This window comes from Talpa europaea (assembly GCF_964194135.1).
Source record: "Talpa europaea genome assembly, chromosome: 1".
Taxonomy (NCBI): domain Eukaryota; kingdom Metazoa; phylum Chordata; class Mammalia; order Eulipotyphla; family Talpidae; genus Talpa; species Talpa europaea.
In genome coordinates this window covers 100,400,271-100,421,469 of record NC_140073.1, presented here as the reverse complement: position 1 = coordinate 100,421,469, position 21,199 = coordinate 100,400,271, and the positions used below count along the sequence as shown (strand labels likewise).

Here is a 21,199-nt window from a genome sequence, read left to right as displayed (position 1 = left end):
ATTGTTCCAACATCTTCATTTTGGACTTCTCACCTGCAGAACTGTGAGAGAATAAATTCCTGTTGTTTTAAGTCACACAGTTTGTGGTCCTTTGTTGTGGCAGCTCTAGAAAAGTAAACAGTAGTTGTATGGTGTACAACTTTTTTAGACTGCCAGATTATTTCACAATGTGTTTACACCATTTATATTTTTATTAGCAATGTATAAGAGTTTCAGTTCTTCCATATCCTTGCTAACACTTAGTCTTTTTAATTTTAACCATTCTAATAGTAGTAGTGTGAAATTGTGGTTTAAATTTGCATTTCCCTAATGCTGATGGTCTTGAAAATCATTTCATGTGTTTATTTTTTATCACCTGAATATCTTTTTTGGTGAAGTATCTGTTCAAATCTTTTGCCCATTTGTTATTTGTATTGTTTGTTTCCTCATTAATGAGTTTGAGAGCTCTTTGTATATTCTAGATACAAGCACTTTATCAAATATTTGATATTCTTCTGCAAATATTTTGTCCTAATGGTGGTGTTTTGTTGTCTTTATTTCATTGCCTCAACCATATTTTTTGAAGCCAGATAAATAATCAAGGTGCCAGTTGGGATGCTATTTTTTCTTAAAAGTGTCTGTGCCTCAAGCCTTGATAAGTGACTTCAAAGTACTTGTCAAGTTTCAGATACATTCTCACATCATGGCTTGCGCTGATTAGTTGGTTGTCAGGTTACCTGTTTCTCTCTCCCCCTACACTCTAAACTCCGTGGTCATGGCAAGGACTCATCTGCTCTTTTCTATATTGTGTCCTCTGTACCAATACAAACAATGATAGAGGGGCTAGTGCTGTATATCACCTGTTTATTATCTGTTTATTTCTCCAGACTCACTGTCCATAATTCCTACCCTATTTACCGTTTGCTCTGGAAAGCTGACTCTTGCAGATGCCTTTTCTGCTGACTTCTAGCAGGGTTCAGCCAATGGGAAGAGATCAGAGGGGTATTTATTTAGTTGTGAGAAAAACAGGGACAGGTATATATTTTCTCAGCTTCCTCCCTGAGAGGATTCAGTTGGTAGTAATTAACTCTTCTGTGCTGTTGGGCATTCCTCATCCTATACGTGCAGTTCTCTTGCGCTCCTACAACCGGTCCCTTAATTCCTTCAGATCTAGGTATAATACAGCAATACAGTTTCTAGCACCTTTTAGAAACTAGGTCTTCATGATCCTGTTTTGGTTCCCTTCACTCTGTCCATACCTTTGTAAATAATTCATTAAATCATTACTAAAATCAGAATCTCACCCATTCTTGCCGAGACCCTGATTCAGAGTACTCCAAGAATATACATCAATTTTGAACCTTATTCCAACCCATATATTGAGTTTTAAAATTCCCAGGTTTTTTTCATTGTTTTCATTTAACATAACTCAGATTTCTATTTTTTTTCTTAGATACTACATTCCAGCAATTCCACTCCTTCCTTCTTTCCTTGATTCATTCAGCAAAACACTTTGAGGACGTGCTCAGTGACAGGAATGTGCTGACCAGAAGATTCTGAAAGAATCTTCCTAGTCAGTTCCTCAGGAACTCATTTTCAAATGAGAGATATAAAAAATAATCCTATTTCAATATGATAAATTAAGCATAGAAAGAGGTACAAAGACCTGCAGGGACAGAGTTTTTGCCTCTCTGCTCCTCACCGGGTCAGGAGACACAATTACACAAGGACATGCCCTGCAGGCCTTGCCTATGACCTGTTTTGTGCTGCTCTTTGCTGCTCGTTGCTGCCCCACATCCTCACAGCTCCCATAAACCAAAATTGATAACATACCAGACTCTGCTAAGCACATCACAGACATTACTGCATTTAATAGAGAAACCCTCTGAATCAAATATTACCAGATGTATTTTTACACAGAAGGAAACTGAGGCTAAGGGAGACTAAGAAGTGTGGGGTAAGTAGCAAAGCACCTTTTTAACCGACACTACCCTGCCTTATAAATCTGAAATGCACACAAGTTCGGGAGATGGAGAGGATCATTTCTTTCGAAGGATGACACACTCTTTGCTGTGGCTTTCCACTTCAGAGCTGCAATATTCAGGAAGAGATGAAAAACTAGCTCTTTTCAGAGTCTTCTAATCGTTGAATAGGAAATGTGGTGTCGGTAGGCCAGGAAGCTGTCATCACCATTCTTCATTACACTAATTGCTCTGAAGATGAAATATGTCTTGTTTCCCCTCTTTATCCTACTCATGTTCATAGCTGTGCTACCTTGGAATATTATTTGCTATGGTTCAGGGCTCTTCCCCCACCTCCATAACAGAGGATGAAACGGAAGCCCTTAGCTGGTGAATGTCTCACCAGATCCCACAGCCAGTGGGAGGCAGCCCAATGTCCCAATGAGTGACCCATTTTTGAAGGTGCCCCAATAGCTGCCCTTTGCTCCAGACCCACCTCCTCACTGCCTCCCATGCAAGCAATTCTCACTCTAACCTTCATAGTTTTCTCAAAACTTCTTCCCACCGCAGAATAGCCTCTTCTTCCCAATACCCAACACCCTGCCTGAACACATTTAACCCTGTATTTCATCACTCCAGGTCCTCCAGTTGCTCTCCTTTTTATTCCTACCACAGTGCTTCCCACCAAAGATGGACTTCAAATTGCACTTAGTCACCTACTAATGTTGTGTAGATTACATGCTGTGATGCTTCAACAGATGTTAGGTCACTTAGGCAAGGCTGAATCATTTCACTTACTTTGGGGATATTCTCAGAACACACTGGCCCTGTGACAGTTCAAAGGCCACAGGAAAGATGATAAATACTTCATAGCTGAAGTCTGTCAAGTCTGATAGGCTGAAAGCATCCATTTTCTGCATGTTTTCAGACAGGGATGCTAACTTCTCCATTTAACAATATGAAATAGACTTAGTATACATGCTGGAAACTTTCACAACTTCTCAGTGGATCTCTTGCTTCAGTCACTTCTGCAGCAACCAGTCCTACACAGGCCTCTTTGAGGTTTCTTCTGGGGCAAACTGACAGCACCCTACCTCTGAGCATCCCATGCAACTATTGCTACCTGCTCCAGGGCTTCTTAGATGGCAAGGCGTGGGACTATGTTTGTAGCTCACCACTGTGTGGAAGGGGGCAGAAGAAGCTTTAAATCAGTTTGACTGTCTGGGATAGTGCAATTATGAATAAATATTTTCCCCTATTGTTCTCAGGGCAGAGTTCTGAGGCCCTTGAGCTTCCTTCAAGTCTGAGCATGTGGTGCTACTGCAGTAGTCAAGTCACTGGCTTTACCTTCTTCCCTGTTTCACTCAGATCTTCAATCCCACGGTCCTGCCAGGGATCTCATCCCAGGCTCTGCTTTCTGAAGAACCAGGCCAAAATAGTTTATTAGCCTGATTGGGCTACCATAATAAAATATTATAAACTGGGTAGTTTAAGCAACAGAAATTTAATCTCCCATTTATGGAGGTTAAAATCCAAGACCCCACAGGCTTCAGTTTTTGACAAGGCCACTTTTTCTATTGCAGATGGACCCTACTCTGTATCCTCACATGGTCTTCCTTGGTGCCTGAAGATGAGGAGAACCCTCTCTTTAAAGTCACCTCCTATCTAGCACACAACCCTTAAAACCTCATCTAACCGTGACTCCTGAAAGTCCTATCTCTAAAAACAATCACCAGAGGGATAGGTGTGTAAGCACATTATCATGTAAATTTGTGAGGGGGGTAGCACCCACCGTTATGGTCTAGAGCAGACAATTATCACTCAACAATATTCATTTGGTTTTGACTAATAAGCAGCTGAAGAGAGCATGGTCCTGCAAGATCCGCCACCCCCCCACACACACACACTTTCATTTTTATTTATTAACTTATTTTTTGACCCCTTTTGATTTCTTTTTTTGTCTCATGTTTTTATGACTAAAAACATGACTAAAAAACTAAAAAACATCTCCAAGGAGATGGAACGGGAAGGTTATTTTAAAAAGAGAAGGAACTCCCTAGTGGTGGAACTTTCAGGGAACTTTTGTGTTGAGGAGGGTGGAGACCCTGTAGCACCCCGGGGGTTTCCAGGGGTCCGTGTTCCAGAGGAGGGCGTCCTGCGAGCTCTCAGAGCGCCTGGGCCCTCAGAGTAGCTCGGTTTACACTGAACTGGCGGTTGCAAAACCCGCATGTTTACCAGAATCCGGGAGGTTTACAAACCCAGATGTCAGACTTCCTGTCCCTGGGATTCTCAATTCCCACCCCCACCCCTAACCCCTACGGCCAGCCAGGGGAAGGAGAGAGAAAGTAGGACGCAGGAGGAGGTGCACGGGGCAGCTTCACCCCTCCTTTCTCTCCACCCCAAAGGGAGGAATTTCTGGGATGGGCAGATGGCCCAGCCCCTCTTCCTCCTCCTTCTCCAAGTGCGAATGGGTAGGGCAGGGAAAACCTCCGCGACTCGAGTCTCTCAGTCCAGAGCCCAGTGTGCCCACACACTGTGGCGATAGGAGTGCCTCGGGGGCTCAGGGGCGGCGAGGCCCCCAGGAGGGCTGGGTCGCCGAGGGGACTGCGGACTCGCCTCCCGCGGGGCAGTGCTGGGCGCTCGGGTTGCGGCGCGGGCACCCGCCTGCATGACCAGGGACACCCAAGGCGCCCAGTGGTTAGCGATGCTGCCGCCTCTGCTGCTGCTGCTGCTGCTGCTGCTCTGGGCGCCCCCGGGCTGCGCCGAGGGCTCAGCGAAGGCGCTGAGCCCTGAACGGGTCCTCGAGTGGCAGGGTGAGTGTCCCCCGGGTGAAGGGGCTAGATGCGCACGTCGGAGGCGGGGCTGGGGGGGTGGGGGTAGGTGGTCCAGGGAGAGGACGAAGGGGCGAAGCTAGGGGCGGGGCAGGGCAGAGAAGGCGAACCAGGTTTAGGGTGGCCGCGTTTCTGCGTTGCGAGAAATTCCTGAGGATGGAAGGGTCCTGCACCCCACCCGCCAATGCACCCCCTCCCTGGTCCTGCAACCTCTTCTGCAGCGGGCGCAGAAGGGGCGGGGCCCGGGTTAGTCTGCAACTGCACTTGGCTTTGGCCTTGGATGGGCCAGGCACTGTAGAATATGAAACATTTCAAATATAAGTTCCCGAGGGGTGTTTATTTGGGACGACCACACATCAGATAAACGATGGCCAAATAAATGTCCCATTTTTGTCCCCTCCCAAAGCTAGCGCTCTGAGTGAGCATGGCCACCTGTGGTCTGAGACCAGATCAGCTCTCTGCCCTCCACCACTCCAGGAAAGATAATTTAATCGTCTCTAATACTGCCTCTCAGACCAGAGCTGGAGAGGCGCTTCAGTGGCCCAGATGAGCAGCATATTATCCAATCTGTTCCTCAGTTTCTCTGATCAGAAAAATAGAATTTGTGACATCTGTAGGATCGCTAAGAATTAAATGAAATCGTCTGTAAGACACATGGCACCCAGGGAGTAGAAGTTCCTGCAAAGTCCCCTCTCCCTGGCCCCCTGCAACATGCATGAACACACCCATCAATCCAACCTTTATTGAGCACCTGCTGCACAGGACTCATGAAGGAGCTGTAAAGAGACATGAGGAGAGGCTGTCCAGGGGAGGCCCACATTCCGGAACAGCTGTATGAGCAGCCTCTGAGGAAGAGAAGGAAATTAAATAAACCAGGAGTCCCCCAGGCAGCCTCCATCCTCTTGCCTCTGGGGGATAAGTTTGAAGAGAAGGGGTAAAACAAGGTGTGACCAGTGTCTGTGTTCATTTTTTTTTCCTTCTTACTCATTATTTATATACTTTTGATGTTATCTTTTCTGGACTGTATTCTCTAGCTCTTCCAGCAGACTTCATCAGGGACAGATTGAATAATTCTTATTCTAAAATGGCCATAGATCAGAAACCTGTTGCATTCTTGGTCAGCTCAGTAAATATGCACCTGTAGATGCACAACTATCTTCACAAAGAATCTGTCATGCAGTGCATCACGTTTTAAAATGAATTTTGCTTGAACATTAGTTACCTAGAACAGGGTAACAACCTATGGGACACAAATTTGAACCGAGCCACACAGCTGGTAATCCTCTGAGCCAGCATTAGCTTTGATGGGCTAATTCTCTCTATATGTAGTTGATCCAAATCCTAACCTGAGAAAATTTCTAATTAGTGCCTTCTTAATCAGTAGTCAAGGACACTCTGAAGTTAGACCTATCTGCTACCTCTCGTGTTAGGTGACAGTTTATATATATGAAGGCATTTGACATAGTTGAGAGTCTTCAGATATGAAATGCTCCTACTGAGCATTTATAAAAACACAGATTGTGTGGGTGATAAGTCACCCACATCAGTGGAACTTTAAGGTTTTTTTCTGTCTATATAAAGATAGAAAAGTTTAACATCAGAAGCAGACTGAGACGCTACCTACTCCAGCCATCTATTTGCAGATGTGGAAACTGAGGCACAGGCTGGGTGTTTTTAGACATGTTTTAAAGTATCTCGGTTTATCCCCATATTCACTGTACAACATTGACTTCTGTTAGCTATAATTGTCATCCACAGAGCAACCAGGAGATAACATGCACCCATTTCAGTTCCGTATCCACTTATAAGGGATATATAATCATATCCTTCAATCATATATATGATTATGATCTGGGAAGGTAGAAAATATATAGTATTTTTCACCTAAATTATTTGATGTGTATTGCTTGATATGTAGCATTAATTGATCCAATATATTTTTATAAGCATCACAACCTGAGAAGATGATGGCCGGTATTGTGCTTTTTAATTTTATATTCAAAAATCAGTAGCTACAGTGTCATGTAATAGTTAAGTTTATGGACTCTGGAGCTAGACTGTCTGGGTTCAGATCTTGGCTACCAGCTGTGTGACCTTGAGCAAGTTAAATAACCTCTCTGTGCCTTAGTTTTCTCATAGGTAAAAATGAAGGTAATAACAGTACTTTGTGCAAGTGTTGCCCTTTTGTTTTAGTGTTACCCATGCTCCCTCTCCTTCTGATCAGCACAGACCATTCTAACTGGCTGACAGCCTTGCAATAATTGCTTGCTGCATGTGAACAACTCTGTAGTTGGCATGTCTGCAGCCTGTCTCCTCCTGTGATTGTCTATAAGGAAATTCACTGTGATTTTGGAATTTTAGCTCTTCTCATGAGTGCTAAAACCTGGTAATTTCACTCAGCCATGTACCTCAGATACTGGGAGAGCAGTGGGGGAAATGGAGGTGTACGTCTTAGGGAAGGCGGGCATAGTCTCAGTAGCCAGTTGAAAAAGAAATGAACATGAGCAAGTAAAAAGGATTTTGGAGCATATGTCAAGGACTAAAAATTATAAATGTGAAGGGCCTCCAACCAACATATTAGGAAAGTTCTCCCTGCAGCATATAGCTTCCCAGCAGGGAGCCCACCAGGGGAGCTAAGGCTGTATTGTCCTTGAGGCTGGTTAGGCTGGGTTCTTCTGAATGGCCAGTAAATAAGTGTAAGAGGTCAAAGTGCTTGATCTATCTAGGTCCTATCTGGGAAGAAGTAAACTGGGGTTTGGGGAGAGATTGTCTCTTGACATCCTGTGCTTGCACAACAGGATGACAGGCTGAAGCCTCAGTTGTTCATTCACTATCTATGGGGCACCGTCTGCTTATTTCCTCTTCTTGGTTTGGGTTCATTTAAAAGCAATCCCTAAGACATGTGCTTGTTTGGGTGCAAGTAGTTTATTTGGGAGGTAATTCTAGAAATGAGGAAAGCGATTCTAGAAATGAGTAAAAAGAAGAAAGCAAGGCTCCATTTCACAAGCGCTCCCCTGAGGGATGGTGAACACCTTGGACACACTGAAGGACAGGAACTGGAGTTATTATCCACAACTGCCTCTCCCACTGATGGAGGTAGCCTGCCTGCAGCACCCTCAGGCTAGGAGACTTAATAAGCATGTGAGAGGTAGGGAGAGAAAAAAGAGTCTAAGATAAATGTCTCAGGTAAATGGCCTCCAGGGTAGGCAGCGTGGTCAGGAACCAACAGAAATTGCTACTCACCCCCAGATTGGCAAGTTAAAATTATGAGTGGGATAGGATACTGTGCCCAAGAGGCTCAGTGTCCAGAAACAGAACAGTAACAGAAACAATTACCTAACAGCACAGCAGGTTTGGTGAGAACAAGGAATGAACAAAGTGCTAAAGGGATGCAGAGGAGGGACTGGCCTGAAGTGCTGGGAACTCACAAAAGGACATTTGCTTTCCTGACCAATAAGTAAGAAGTTGCCACATGGAGAAAGGAGGAAAAGCATCTGGGAAGTGTAGAATATGTGCAAAGGCACAGAATCACGTGCCAGGCAGCAGTAGGCCATGGGCAAAAAGTTCTACTCTGGGTAATTTGGATAAAAGGAAAGATGCACCTTGAAGTTCACCTGTTGGAGACCCCTAAGGCCTAAAGTGCTACTACAAGGAAGGACATCATGGTTTGGACACAGGCCAGTCTTCCAGCCCGTGTTGACCAGTGTTTTAGTTATGACCTTGAGACTCTTTTGCTTTAGCACTTTATACCTTAGGGGTCTCCAACAGTCACCTAGCAAATATGGAGCTGGATGTAAGGATACCAGGATCTTCAAAGGGACCCAAGCACAAGTTCTCCTGTGCATGCAGGTCTCCTAGGAACCCAAAACTGACACTGGACAGAGCAACTACTCTCTCTTTCACTCTCTCAGAGACTGCAAGGTGGTCCCTGTTTGGTTCTCTTTTCTGTGACTTGATTTTTTCTGTTTGACTTGAAGGACTTTCATTGTAGCCCCCACTGCATCCTTGGGTCCCTTAAATTCCTAAGAGAGGCTGGGGTAAGGGTGTGAGGTATAGAGAGGTATAGAGATATTGCCGCATCAGGGGCTGTGGATAAAGTAGATCCCCAGCAAAGGGCCATAACAGGAGAAGAAGCTGGGACACATCTATATATGGAAGCACAAGAGAAATGAGGAAATGAAGAGTTTGGTTAGAAGCACTCTGCTTAAGCAAAAAATTCAGGTTGAGGGCCTCCCTGGTGGCACAAGGGGTTAAGCACAGCACTATGAAACTATCCGCAGCCTCTGCAGCACCAGTTTGATCCCTGGCCAGCCAGGGAGCTACCCACATGGCGCAGCAGACCTCTCCTCACTCACCTCTGCTCCCCTCAGCAGTATATTTCAGTCAACCTGCCTGTTCTGTTGCCTGCTCTGTCTCTGGTGAATCTTCTCACCCCGTGTCTCTGGCCTGTACCCCAGCTCTTATATGCATAAATAAACAAATCTTTAAAAAAAATTCTGGTTGAGTGAATTGGGAACAAGATCACACTTCTAAGTTTAGGAATGCCAGGGGTGATTATGGAGGGCAACAAAGGGACCATGTGGGAAGGTCAAGCGGTTGTCTATGAAAAAAGTCATTGATGACCTCAGGGTCACACCCTGGACCAGATCCAGGGTGTGGTTGTAGGAATGGGCTCCAAAGTGGAGAAAAGTTGAAAGAAGCTTCCTGGAGCAGAGGAGGTCAAGGAACGAGTCTCTAGAGCTGTATAGACACATATGTCAGCAACAAAAAATTCATTTAAATCAAACCCTAACATGGTGCGCTGATACTTGTCTATTTCCTGTCATAATCCTTATAATGACACAATAAGTTGATTTTCTGGCCCATTCATGGGTCACTACCTGTGGTGGAGAAAAGACTAACCTGTGCATTGGGTCATCTGTGTAGAGATTAAAGGCTTCGAGGTGGGGAGCCTGCTGGTATCACATAGTGAATTGGGGAAGAGGTTCAGGTGGTGCACCCCAGTGTGGAGGAAGAGAAGAGGGATGCCACAGGGGAGAAGTTTCTGAGAGGGTGATGAGAGCAGTGGGAGTTGTGGTGACCCAGAGGTTCCCCCCATAGCTCTCATTCTAAGATAAAGGTGAAGATGCCCCTCTCTACTGTTCCTAATGGTGTTTAGTGTTTGGGCATATACTAACCAACTATTTGACATACACTAAGCTACTACAGTCTGGTGGGCTATTGATACATACCTGCCCCATTTTGTTTTGTTTTGTTTTTAACAGATGAAGAAGGACTAGGTATCTTGCACCTGTAGGGTGCAATATGTAGGTTCCAAAAGCATTCTAATGGAAAGGACCCCTGGATGGCCTCATAACCCCATAGAGGTTATGAATAACCCATAGAGGTTCATTCTGCATCCCACTGTCTGATTGGGGGGGAACATGCAATTTGATTTCATGGCAGGAGGAACAGAAGTTCAGTCTCTTGTTCTCTGCAACTCTGCCTTTTTCAAACCAGTACTTCCATGTGTGGGAGTGAATATTTTCAAAAAGCAGAAATGTGAAAGCTTTTTGTTGTTGTTGTTCAAGGCAAATCCTACACCCCTGGGCAGTGAGCCAGTCTCCTAATCTGGAGATTTGGAATTTAAGTAAAAGCATGATCAGATACTGGTTTTAGCTGCCCTTTTCAGTCATAAATCATTCTAATCACCTGACTCCATTTCTCCCTTCTTTGTCCATCATCTCTCAGTATCTTTTCTACTTCATACTTTCCTCATCCCAGCTCTCTGCCTGGCTGCTTTCCTTATGAACTTGAAAGTCAGCATGGATTTCCAGTTTTCCTGGTCCTTTTCACTCATTCTCATTAAGTTCCTGACCTCCTTTCCTATTGCTGGTTCTCACAGTAACTGACACCACACAATACATGTTCGAGCCAATGACCAGGAATGCCACTCAGGCGTACACAGTGAGGTGTCCCCTCAGCTGGCTCCTGTTCCTGGGTCAACAAATGGTTTGTTTATGTCAGATTTTCTGAAGAAATTAATCTGTTGTTTTGCCTCTTCGGTATTTATCCTATGTGATGAATCCTCCTACAATCTATCCAAGTAATATATTTGAGGCATTTTCAGAACTTTGCCTGTTTTTGTTCAGAAATTATCCTTGAAACCCTTTCAGATGTTCCAGTGCAAAACTGGAAACATGAATTATAGTTATTTTAATTGCTCAAAATGAAAAGTAACATTATAGTTTATAACAGGAGTAAACAAAAATTGCCTTATCAACACATTAAGTCATTTAAGGAAAAACATTTTCTACAGTCATTCAAAAAACTGTAGTAAAATGATTAGGATTTCTACAAATAGGGTTCTGTGATACAGCACTGAACAAAACAGACAAGAAACCACGTGACTTTTTAATTTGATACTTTCCAGACCACAGCTCCAAACAAATATGCTAATAAAAAAGTTTTACTATGTCTGGCTTTTGGCATTCTGCTCTTGAGAATTTTCCTTTTCAATTATGAAAATATAAACAGGAAATTCAAAGTGATTATCTAAATACAGACATTGTTGTCTTACTTTGTTACCATTTTGCACTGTCCTTGACAAAAACTAAGATTTGCTATCCTCTTATTCTCATTAATAAAGCAGCCATTTTTGTGCAACCATCCTCTCCAGGTAGGTTCACCATTGGTTCTAACAGTCTAAAAGAGAACTTTGGAGCCCTTGGCATCATCTGCACAGGTTTTAAGTACGCAGGGGAAACAAGCCAGCAGGGAGACAGCAACTTGAGTCCCCTCCCCCAGGGTAACCCCACCTTTTTATTCCCTCTCTCCCAGGAATAGGTGTGCAACTTGCACATGCGCACACACCCATGCTCCAGGTGTCCACAATCAGGCACACGTGTCCCACACCCACGCTTCCAAGTACCTCCTGCATCAACATGTTCAAAGCTGCAGGTGATAGCCACAAAGCCTAGTGGCACAAAAGTTCTGTTCAATTCATTTACCCTACACATGCACAGAGAGTAGATATGAAGAGACACAGGAGGAAGACAGCTATCTACAAGCCAAGGATGGAGGACTGGAAAGGATCCTTCCTTACAGGCCTTAGGAGCTAACCCTGCCACACCTCCAGCTCTGAGAGACAATAAATGTCTCTTGTCTAAGGCACTCAGTTTGTGGTGCTTGGCTATGGTAGGCCTAGTGTTCTGCACCCATGCCAGGCCAGGTAGGTTCATCATCAGTTCAAGCAGTTCTTAATAGAGAAACTTGGAGCCCTTGGCATCATCCCCACAGGTCAGGGGAAATAAGCCAGCAGGGAGACAGCAACTTGGGCCCCCAGCAAATCCCTACATGCTCTTTCCTCTCTTAGCTGTTCTCTGACACGCTCCAATCCACTCCACTGCTCAGTCCTCTGCCTCCGCCTTTATATGCTTAGCCTCTGGCTCAGGTGTGCCCGCCCTCGCACACCCACGCCACCTCCATATGCTGCCATCAGGCACGCGTGTAAGACCACAGATGTCCATCACTGATGCTAATGGCAGGAGGGCGGAAAAAACCTGATCACTTCCATTTACCCCACACCTAGCAAACTAATACAGGGTCTAAGAATGTATCAACCATTAAAAGTTGTTTTGTTTTCATTTCTACCTCCCACTTAATAATGTGTTTTATTTTCATGGTTGTATTCTCAAAACAGTTAAGATGGGTTGCTCAAGGCAAACACTTCTGTTTTCAGTATTGTCTCATCATTTCCAGGTTTGTGTTGGTAGTTGGTAGAGTTGTTTACTGGTTTTGTTTTGAATCATCACCCCCCGGGGTTCTACATGCAGCATTTGTGAGGGAAGTTTTAAAATGTTCTGTTTTACTGAGTCTTGCCATAACGTGCTTCCAGGTGACTAAGATGGTATATTTTCAACACAGTCTAGAGGATGGCAACAGAGCCTGCTGTGAATAATGATTTTTAGGTGCTTTCAAGGTAAAGACAAAATGATGGCAGAATAGGCTGAAAGCTAAAAGAAAGAAAAATGTTTTTAATTCAGATTAAAATTTCATTGGTGAGACACAGAGATACAGCAAAGATCTTCAGCAGAGATAATATGATTTTCTGTAAGGGTCACCTATTGTATATATCATCACTATCTCTAGTAAATGAGGACAGAGAAGGCGGAACAGGGGTGGCATGATAATGGACAGGGAGTGGTGAGGACAGTATGAAAGGGTTAACTCACTTTTTCATAGGGGTTGGTAACAAGCAATTTGAATCCTCAGAAAACTGGAGCTGATTAAGCCTGGTTTTGTTTCCCCTCTGCACCCCGCATCCCGCCCTCTCACCCCCATGTGAGAAAGAGCATTGTATGCCTCCTGGAACTTGGAGTGAAGATCTGGGGAGATTAGAAAGAAAGAAAGAGAACACATAAAAAGATTTAGCAAGAGGGGTCCCCAGGGCCTGTGGAGGTGGTGATTCAGAAGCTGCAGGAGAGTGAAGAAGGTTCAAAGACAACACTAGGACAGAGAAAGAGAAGGAAGTTCTGACATAGGGCAAGGAGATATTTTAAAACGTACTTAACTTTTCGGTTGATTAATATAAGGCAATTGAGAAACCACAGGCTTCATTAGGTGCTATCAGGTTAAGAGACTAACACCAAATCTCTGATAATTGGGGATAAAATGCCAATGTTCATGCAGTGATGGAGAAAGAGCCAGCAGACCTGTCATGTTGTTCTGTTCTCTTAAGCACAGCGCACATGCTACAAGCATCAGAAATTCCTTGCTTATTGATTTGGAAAAGTCACATTAAGAACAAGATTTTCTGCATCATTCAGCCATGAACAGGACTAGATTCAGCTGCTTACAACATCCCTTCCTGCTAGAGTAATCTAAGAATGGAACACAATCAGACCTGAATCCATTGTGCAATAGGCGGGACAACCCCAAATTTGTATAGCTGGAAAAGGTCAATACATCTCAAGAGAGAAGCTGCTCACCCTCAGATTGGTTACAGGGCAGAGACACCCTCCCTACTGCCCCCTGGACTCCTTCCAAGTTGAAACTGAAATACTGTCAGAACAGCAAGGATCCTGGCAGATTCAAGAGATGATACAGGGCAGGAAGTGCGTGAGCCCAGCCCCAGCTGTGTGGGTGGATGGAGTGGAAGAGGGTTAAGCCCTGGGGAATGGGGTGGGAGATTGAAATTGGATTGCAGTTCGCAAGAATGGCTCCCTAATAGCTTGTCTTAAACATTGCTCTCAACATGAACTGCGTATTTGTAGTTTCCATCCAGTTTCCTTTACATGGAGTGGTACAGCGGCTGACTTTCTGTGTGTAGATTAGGTGGCTACCATCCTGGTGTAATTTATGGGATACTGAAAGCCCTTTGTTACCCTAAAATCCTCTCTTAAAAGAGAATTTCTTTAGGAATTGTCTTGTTTGTTTCAAGTACAAAACCCCACCATGGTTTAACATGTCAAACCATATCTTGTTCACTTAACACAGCAAACCTCCAATCAGTTTTGAGACGTTTAAAGCAGAAAAAGGACACCAAAAGGAGGTGATCAGAAGGGGTGCTGAAAGTGAAGATTCGAGAGACTTCCTAGAGGGACCTCCGGTTGTCACTGTTCCAACTGGTGACCAAACTGTAATAGTAGCCTCCAGCCTCATGGTGTGTAAGGACTGGCAGGCATTTAACAGTCAACTTAATACATGAAGGCAGAAAACAAGTCATTGTGTCTTCCTTTTCCAGAATGCTCACATGAAAGCCTGTCATCTCCTACCCTTTGAATTTTCTCTAGTGACTAGAGTCTAGCCATTCCCTCTTTCCCATTCTCATCACTACCAGTTGAATTGCCACCCAGTATCTCCCTGGCTGGATCCAGACTGTTCTCTGTTTTCTCCTCTCATCCCATCTAAATGAGAAATCACTAGTGCAGGATCCCGGTCATTTTCTTCACACATGTATTCCCAGAATTTAAAACAATGCCAGGTATACAGTAGGTGCTCAATAAGTGTTTTCATTGAATGATTTGCTTACCCTGCCTTCTCTTGTTCCAAAATCTCCCTTTTATCTAAAGAATAACATAAAATTCTTTAAATAAAATTCAAGTTCTTCATAAAATGACCTCAACTACTTCTTTCCAATTTCATAGTCCAATTTCATGTAACCATCAAAGTCTGTATATAGCTAGCTTATCATCACCCTAGAGCTCATTATTTTTATCACTGCTGAGCCCAGAATGCTCAGAATGCCCCCTTGGCCAATCCCTCACCTATCGATGTTAAGCCTCCTCCAATGCCCTGAATGCTCTTTGTGAAGAAGAAAGGCATTCATGCTGGTTTCATCCACCAATATCCTACTTCCATCTGTGACAAATATTAGGCCCTTAATAAACATTTGTTGAATGAGTGTGAAAGGGGCTAAGAAGGGAAAGAGAGAGAGAGAGAGAAATTAATTTCTCTGATACTGTAGTACTGTAGGTCAAATGAGCCCTCCGACTCCTAGTTTAACACATCATTGTACTTATACTGCATGTGTCGAAATATATTTTGGCATTAAGTTATCATTCTTCATGTTCATTTTAGTGACTATCAGGAAAAACAGTCCTTTGAGCACAAGCAATATGACCTGTCTCTCTGTCTTCAGATGCCTAATACATGCCATATTAGACACTCAATAAATGTTGGAAATTTCAAGTCTCCCGCTTCAAATTGTTTGCCAAGAACCGCAGCAGTTCATTTCCTTCTCTTTAGATTATAAGTGAAACTAGACCTAAAGGTCCCTCAATGAGTATATGGGTACAAAGCTTCTAAGAGGGGGCCTCCCTGATGGCATAAGGGTTTAAACACAGTACTATGAAGCTGTCTGCAGCCTCTGCAGCACCAGTTCGATCCCCGGCCAGGGAGCAACCCACATGGTGCAGCAGACCTCTCCTGGCTTGCCTGCTGCTCCCCTCAGCAGTGTGTTTCAGTCAGTTTGCCTGTTCTGCTCCCCACTCTGTCTCTGGTGACTCCTCTCAATCCCCCCACAGCTCTGGCCGGTACCCAATTCTTCTATGCATAAATAAACAAATCTTTTAAAAAATGTAAAAGAATGATTCAACTACAGTCCCATCTGGCTCTGAAGTTAATGATTCTGGGTTCAAGGGTAAAGTTAGATTCCTCTGCAATGTCCATATTCTCTCTTCTCTTCTCTGGTCTCCTCCCTGGAAAATGAGCAAGTATGTGTGGCACGTACACACACACACACACACACACACACACACGCACTTCATGCAGAAAGGTCTGCTAATGTACAAGAGTCCTGAGCTTATCACACATGACATCAGTTGAAGAACAAATTAAGTCATTTCAATTTAGGCTTATTTTCTTTTTCTTCCTTTTTAAATGTGTCTTTGAGTTTAGCTTACGTGCACTATGATGTTTTCTTTGAAACTAATGTACTTCCTTCTTTCGGTTAACCAGAAGAGTTCCCATGACTCCAGAACAAATACAGCTTCCAGGGAATGATATTGAGGCAAATAATTCCTCTATCTACAGCACCCTCACAGTGCCTGGCACCCTCACAGTGCTGGCACCTAGTGAATGCTTGCGGAACAAGTGACTGGAAATAATACTTTACATGCAATCATAAAAAGAATACCTTAATGTTCGTTCAACATTGATTCTCCCCCCATTGCTTAGAAAAGTACATGCTATCTTCTAGAGTCAAAGGGTTAGACTACAGTGATCTCCTAAGAGGAACTCTGAAATAGAATCATTGTCGTCCATGGAATTTTTTTAAGGGATGAAAATTAGCTTATAAATTGCCTCCAGTAAATCAATCCTTCTTCTCCTTTTAAACTTATAATTATGAAAGGAAGTATAATAACATTTTACTGCAAAGAGATTTAGTAATTTTGGCAGTACTTCATTAATCACTTAATCAGTGTTCAAGCATAACTGATGTCCTTGACATACATAATCAATCTTGATTCCTCCCACATTTGATTTTCACCCTTTTTGAAATCTTACTACAGACACTAAGGATTGGTGGCTTCACTTTACATTTTTGCTACAGGCAACCTATAGTCATAATACTAACAATCAGAATATTGATACCTATTTGAAAACAGATTTGGCTTCAGTGAATTTATGGAGATTTATGATGCTAGAACCAATTATATTATAAATTAATGGGAAAATGGGTTCGGGTCATTTTTTAGCTTAGCATGACATAGTATTCTTTTGGATATGGCATGTTTATTGTTGTTGGTAAACCAGAGATACTTGTTTATGATATATTTTGAATAATTTTTCCAAAGCCAAATCCTAAATGCAAGAGGCATGGAAACAAGTAGCACCCCAAAACTGAACAGCTTTTGATTAAGTTTGTCTCATATTTTCTGCTTTGGAAAGTCATTGTTCTGACTGCTGGTATGACTACTGAAGTTTTGTTTCTACCACTCCTTTACTCTTAATGCAATGATTTTGATATTTTGAAACATATTTATTCACCCACAATTTTAGTAATATGTAGTTTCCATATTGACTTACTCACAGACCACCAACCAACTTACCCATCTTTCACTGCTTATCAGCATCATGGTTTTTTCTCTTTCTTATAAGAGAGACACAATACACAAGTAGTGTAAACAAAGAACAGATATTCTTAATTTCATAATTATACACCGATTGAATAAACAAAGATTTTGTTATCAGGTTATTTAAAAAGTACTCTTCTTCCATAAAAGGTAATAACATGTTATTTCCGGATTGGTTAAAACTAAAAAGTCTACACATACTCTGTGCTGCAGAAACTAAAATAAAAATAAACTTCATAATATTATAAACTAATGTTATTCAATAAAAAGTTCTTTTTTTAAAAATGATCCTTTGTGCTAATGAGAGAAGAGAAATTTGGGGGTCTTATGCTCAAATTTAGCAGTCTTTAAGTGTTCAAACAAATATACATCTGGATCTACAGACAGAAAGACAGAAGGATAACAAACATAATAATACCACCTTGATTTTACTGAGGCCTTCCCATGCCAAGATAGGGTATGGTGTGCTTTGCATTATCTATTGGAATACTCTTACGATCTTTATGATGCTAGTATCACATATTCCCAATTCAAAGATGAAAGACAAAGTTCTCAGAAATCCAGAAATTTGCTCAAAGATGTAAAACCAGCCTGTGGTAGGTCTATCTGATTCTAGAGCTCTTAATTACTACCCACTACACTATGCCAGGTCCAAGGCACAGAGGGCAGAGGTCCAGTCTGATGCTATAGAGTTAGAGATAGTAGAACACATATATTAGATACAAATTAAACTATAGGATGATTATAGTAAAATTATCATCCTTTAGTGAAAAATTAATAGAACTCTAAGCTAGCTAGAAAGTAATTCAGAGATTACACCGAAATTAAGGTTAACATTCTACTCATGCATGATAGGTGGAAAGGAAAATTGGAGAGGTTAATTATTAGAGTTCACATCCCATTGGCGAGTATATTTGATTTTGAATGACTATTATAAATAGCCATCAGACGTGGACTTCATTAGGAAAACAATTTTCCTGATCTAAATGAAATCTCCCTAAAACCATTCATTCTTTCTTCCACCCCACCTCCACCCATACTTACTTATCTTTTGCTCTGATATATGGTGATCCAAGCAATTTTCTGACAACTAATTCAACATCTCAAGTATATGATTATAAGGTTATCAATTATTACATGAAATATAGCTTTCATTAATACACTGACAATCTTTTTTTTTAACAGTGTCTTAAGTGATTTTTGTTACTGTAAATCAGTTTCTCAAGCTGAGTGACTTTGGAAAAGCAGAAAGACATAGGAAAATGAAGGACTGTCCCTAGGCACCAATATGTGAGGAGGCTCATGCTCCATTCCAAATCTCTAGAAGGCCTCTGCCTGTCCCTGTATGCCCTTGCCACACACATGACTTATCATAAGCCCCAGCCATTTCTAGGGTACCTGATAATATCCCTTCTGTTTTCTGAAGAATGGACAGGAAGTAAAATGTAAGGGGAGAGCCCAGTTAATGAGATAATATGAGCCTGACCAGACATTCTAAGCTGAGTAATCTCAGTAACCACATACCTGGACCTCATGTTTATTCATATCAAGCACTTACTGAACTCGACAATGAGCTCCATCCACTGCACACTGAGACTAAAAAAATTAGACATGATTTCCATCTTCAAAAAATGTTGAGAGGACAAATTCATAGTTGTTAGATAACAGACTCTTTCCAGGCAGCTAACACATATCCTCTTGCTGGGTCCTACAACTTTTCCACTGGAAACTCACCAAATCCCTTCTTCTGCCTCTAGGGGTTTAGAGGGTTGGGGTATGTTAAAAGCTGCTACTTTCTCTACATCTCCAGGTGGCCTGTGTGGTTTTGCCTCTGTTATGGTGCTCTAGCATCTGTGTGGCTAGGAGGCGCCTCAGCTAGTGTTCTGGTATCCATCTATTTCTGTCCATGCCTCCCAACAAGGCTGCTTCTGCAGAGTTCATTCCCATAGCAAATGTCCTCCCGTTTCTATTTCTGATGGACTCAATACAGAAAATAAATGAGGATAAACATTTCTCTCACTAGCATTTCATCCCATATTAAGTTAGAAAACAGTATTTCACTTAGATCCATTGGGTAGAAATTTCAGTTGCTCTTGATTCAGCTACCACATCTGAGACTTTCAGGCACTGTCTGAAGAAAGCCAGTATAACCATAACTGAGCACCCAATGCCCCCGCTGTCTATCCCTGAGTATTATTAGCTGCTCTCTAACCAGTTATGGCAAATTCCTTCTCTATCAGTACCATTCCTAGCAGATTATCAGCAGCTTTACTGATAATCTGTATGTTACTGTATGGTCGCAGAGTTCTTAGGACAGAGGTCTCCCATGGACTTAGTTCCAGCAAGTCCATTTATGTTTCCCAAGAAACTCCTCTTTTTCATTCAAATAAAACCCTTTTAGTGGACCTATCCATCAACTCCAAATCTGTTTGAAATGGTTGTTAATTATGATATATCACAACTTAGGCATCCACACTGGAGTCCTCATGACACTAGTTAATTGTATATGAAAATTCCATACCATGTCTTCTCTTTTGCTGTTTCAGATCAAGGAATATTCATTATCCAAAGTGAGAACCTCAAGAAATGCATCCAAGCAGGCAAATCTGTATTGACCCTGGAGAACTGCAAGCCACCCAACAAGCATATGCTGTGGAAATGGGTTTCAAACCACCGCCTCTTTAACATAGGAGGCAGCGGATGCCTGGGCCTGAATTTATCTAATCCAGAGCAGCCATTAGGTTTATATGAGTGCGACTCCACCCATGTTTCCCTGAAGTGGCGCTGTAACAGGAAGATGATCACAGGCCCACTCCAGTACATGGTCCAGGTGAAACATGATAACACACTCGTGGCCTCATGGAAATACCTTCATAAGTGGATTTCTTACATGTCAGATGATGGAGGCATTTGTGGATATCTGCACAAAGGTAAACGATTCTTTATATCAACATACTCAGACATTTAGAAAGTGTGCCCCTAAGTAATGGTTTGTAAAATATATTACTATATGAAAGAGGTACACAGCGCTCAAAAGCTCAAGTGACTCCTGCTGCTACATTTTTGTTGCTTACTCATTGTAAAAGTACTCCTGGAGCCCTGGAATGCACTTGATTGAATTCTGCTAAAGAAGTAGAACTTCTTGGAATTGAAAGGTTTTAGAGAAAATATTTAACTCTGGGACTCAATGGAAAGAAGGAAAAAGAACAGGACAAGAGGGAGAGAGAAAATGAAGGTGGAAAGGAAATAACTTTGAAATAAAAACTAGTCTGGATGAATGTAAGCGTCTCCCCTGCTACTGCTTCGCTTATTGTAGAAACTCAGGCCCTTGGATGGAGTGTGTCTGCCGGGTATCTGGATGCCTCCTGACACCTGGTCAGCATCCACTAGTAAGGCATGTTACAAGGACATGTTACAAGGAATTTAAAGATAAATGAAACTGTTGCCAGGGGGTTATTTGGTATGTGCCAGAGGACAGGAAAACAAGGGGACTTTCATTTTTTCATAGTTCAGTAACATTTGGCATCTTTAAACAAAAAGAAATAAATGAAAATAACAAAGTAGCATAGTTAAGATCTGAAACCTCAAAAGCAGGTTTTGTTTTAGCTCTCTTCATTCACTCATTCATACATTCATCATCCATCACACACTTACTGAGCTCTGTTTCTCAAGCACAGTGTCAAGCATTTGATTTACAAAGACCCCCAGGACAGATGTGGTGCCTGTCCTGATGGTGCTCCGGAATGATGTTTAATAAGAAAATTATCCTCTTAAGAACTCTATACCAGTCATAGGAAGCAGAGCAAGAAACTCCTAAAATTCAAGCAGGACTTTCTTCTGTATGTATAAGAAATGAGTAAAAAGAGTCAGG

The 21,199-nt window shown here is 42.4% G+C and overlaps 1 protein-coding gene across 1 annotated transcript in view; it reads left to right on the top strand.

Moving 5' to 3' along the window:
* Positions 1–4,644: 4,644 nt before the first annotated feature.
* PLA2R1 (phospholipase A2 receptor 1) overlaps positions 4,645–21,199 on the top strand; it is a gene marked incomplete at both ends in the record, with an annotated part of 97,699 nt that continues 81,144 nt past the window's right edge. The window contains 2 exons of the mRNA XM_084255074.1: positions 4,645–4,753; positions 19,875–20,258. Of these exons, the coding sequence (XP_084111200.1) occupies positions 4,645–4,753; positions 19,875–20,258 (493 nt within the window). The remainder of the gene's footprint in view (positions 4,754–19,874; positions 20,259–21,199) is intronic.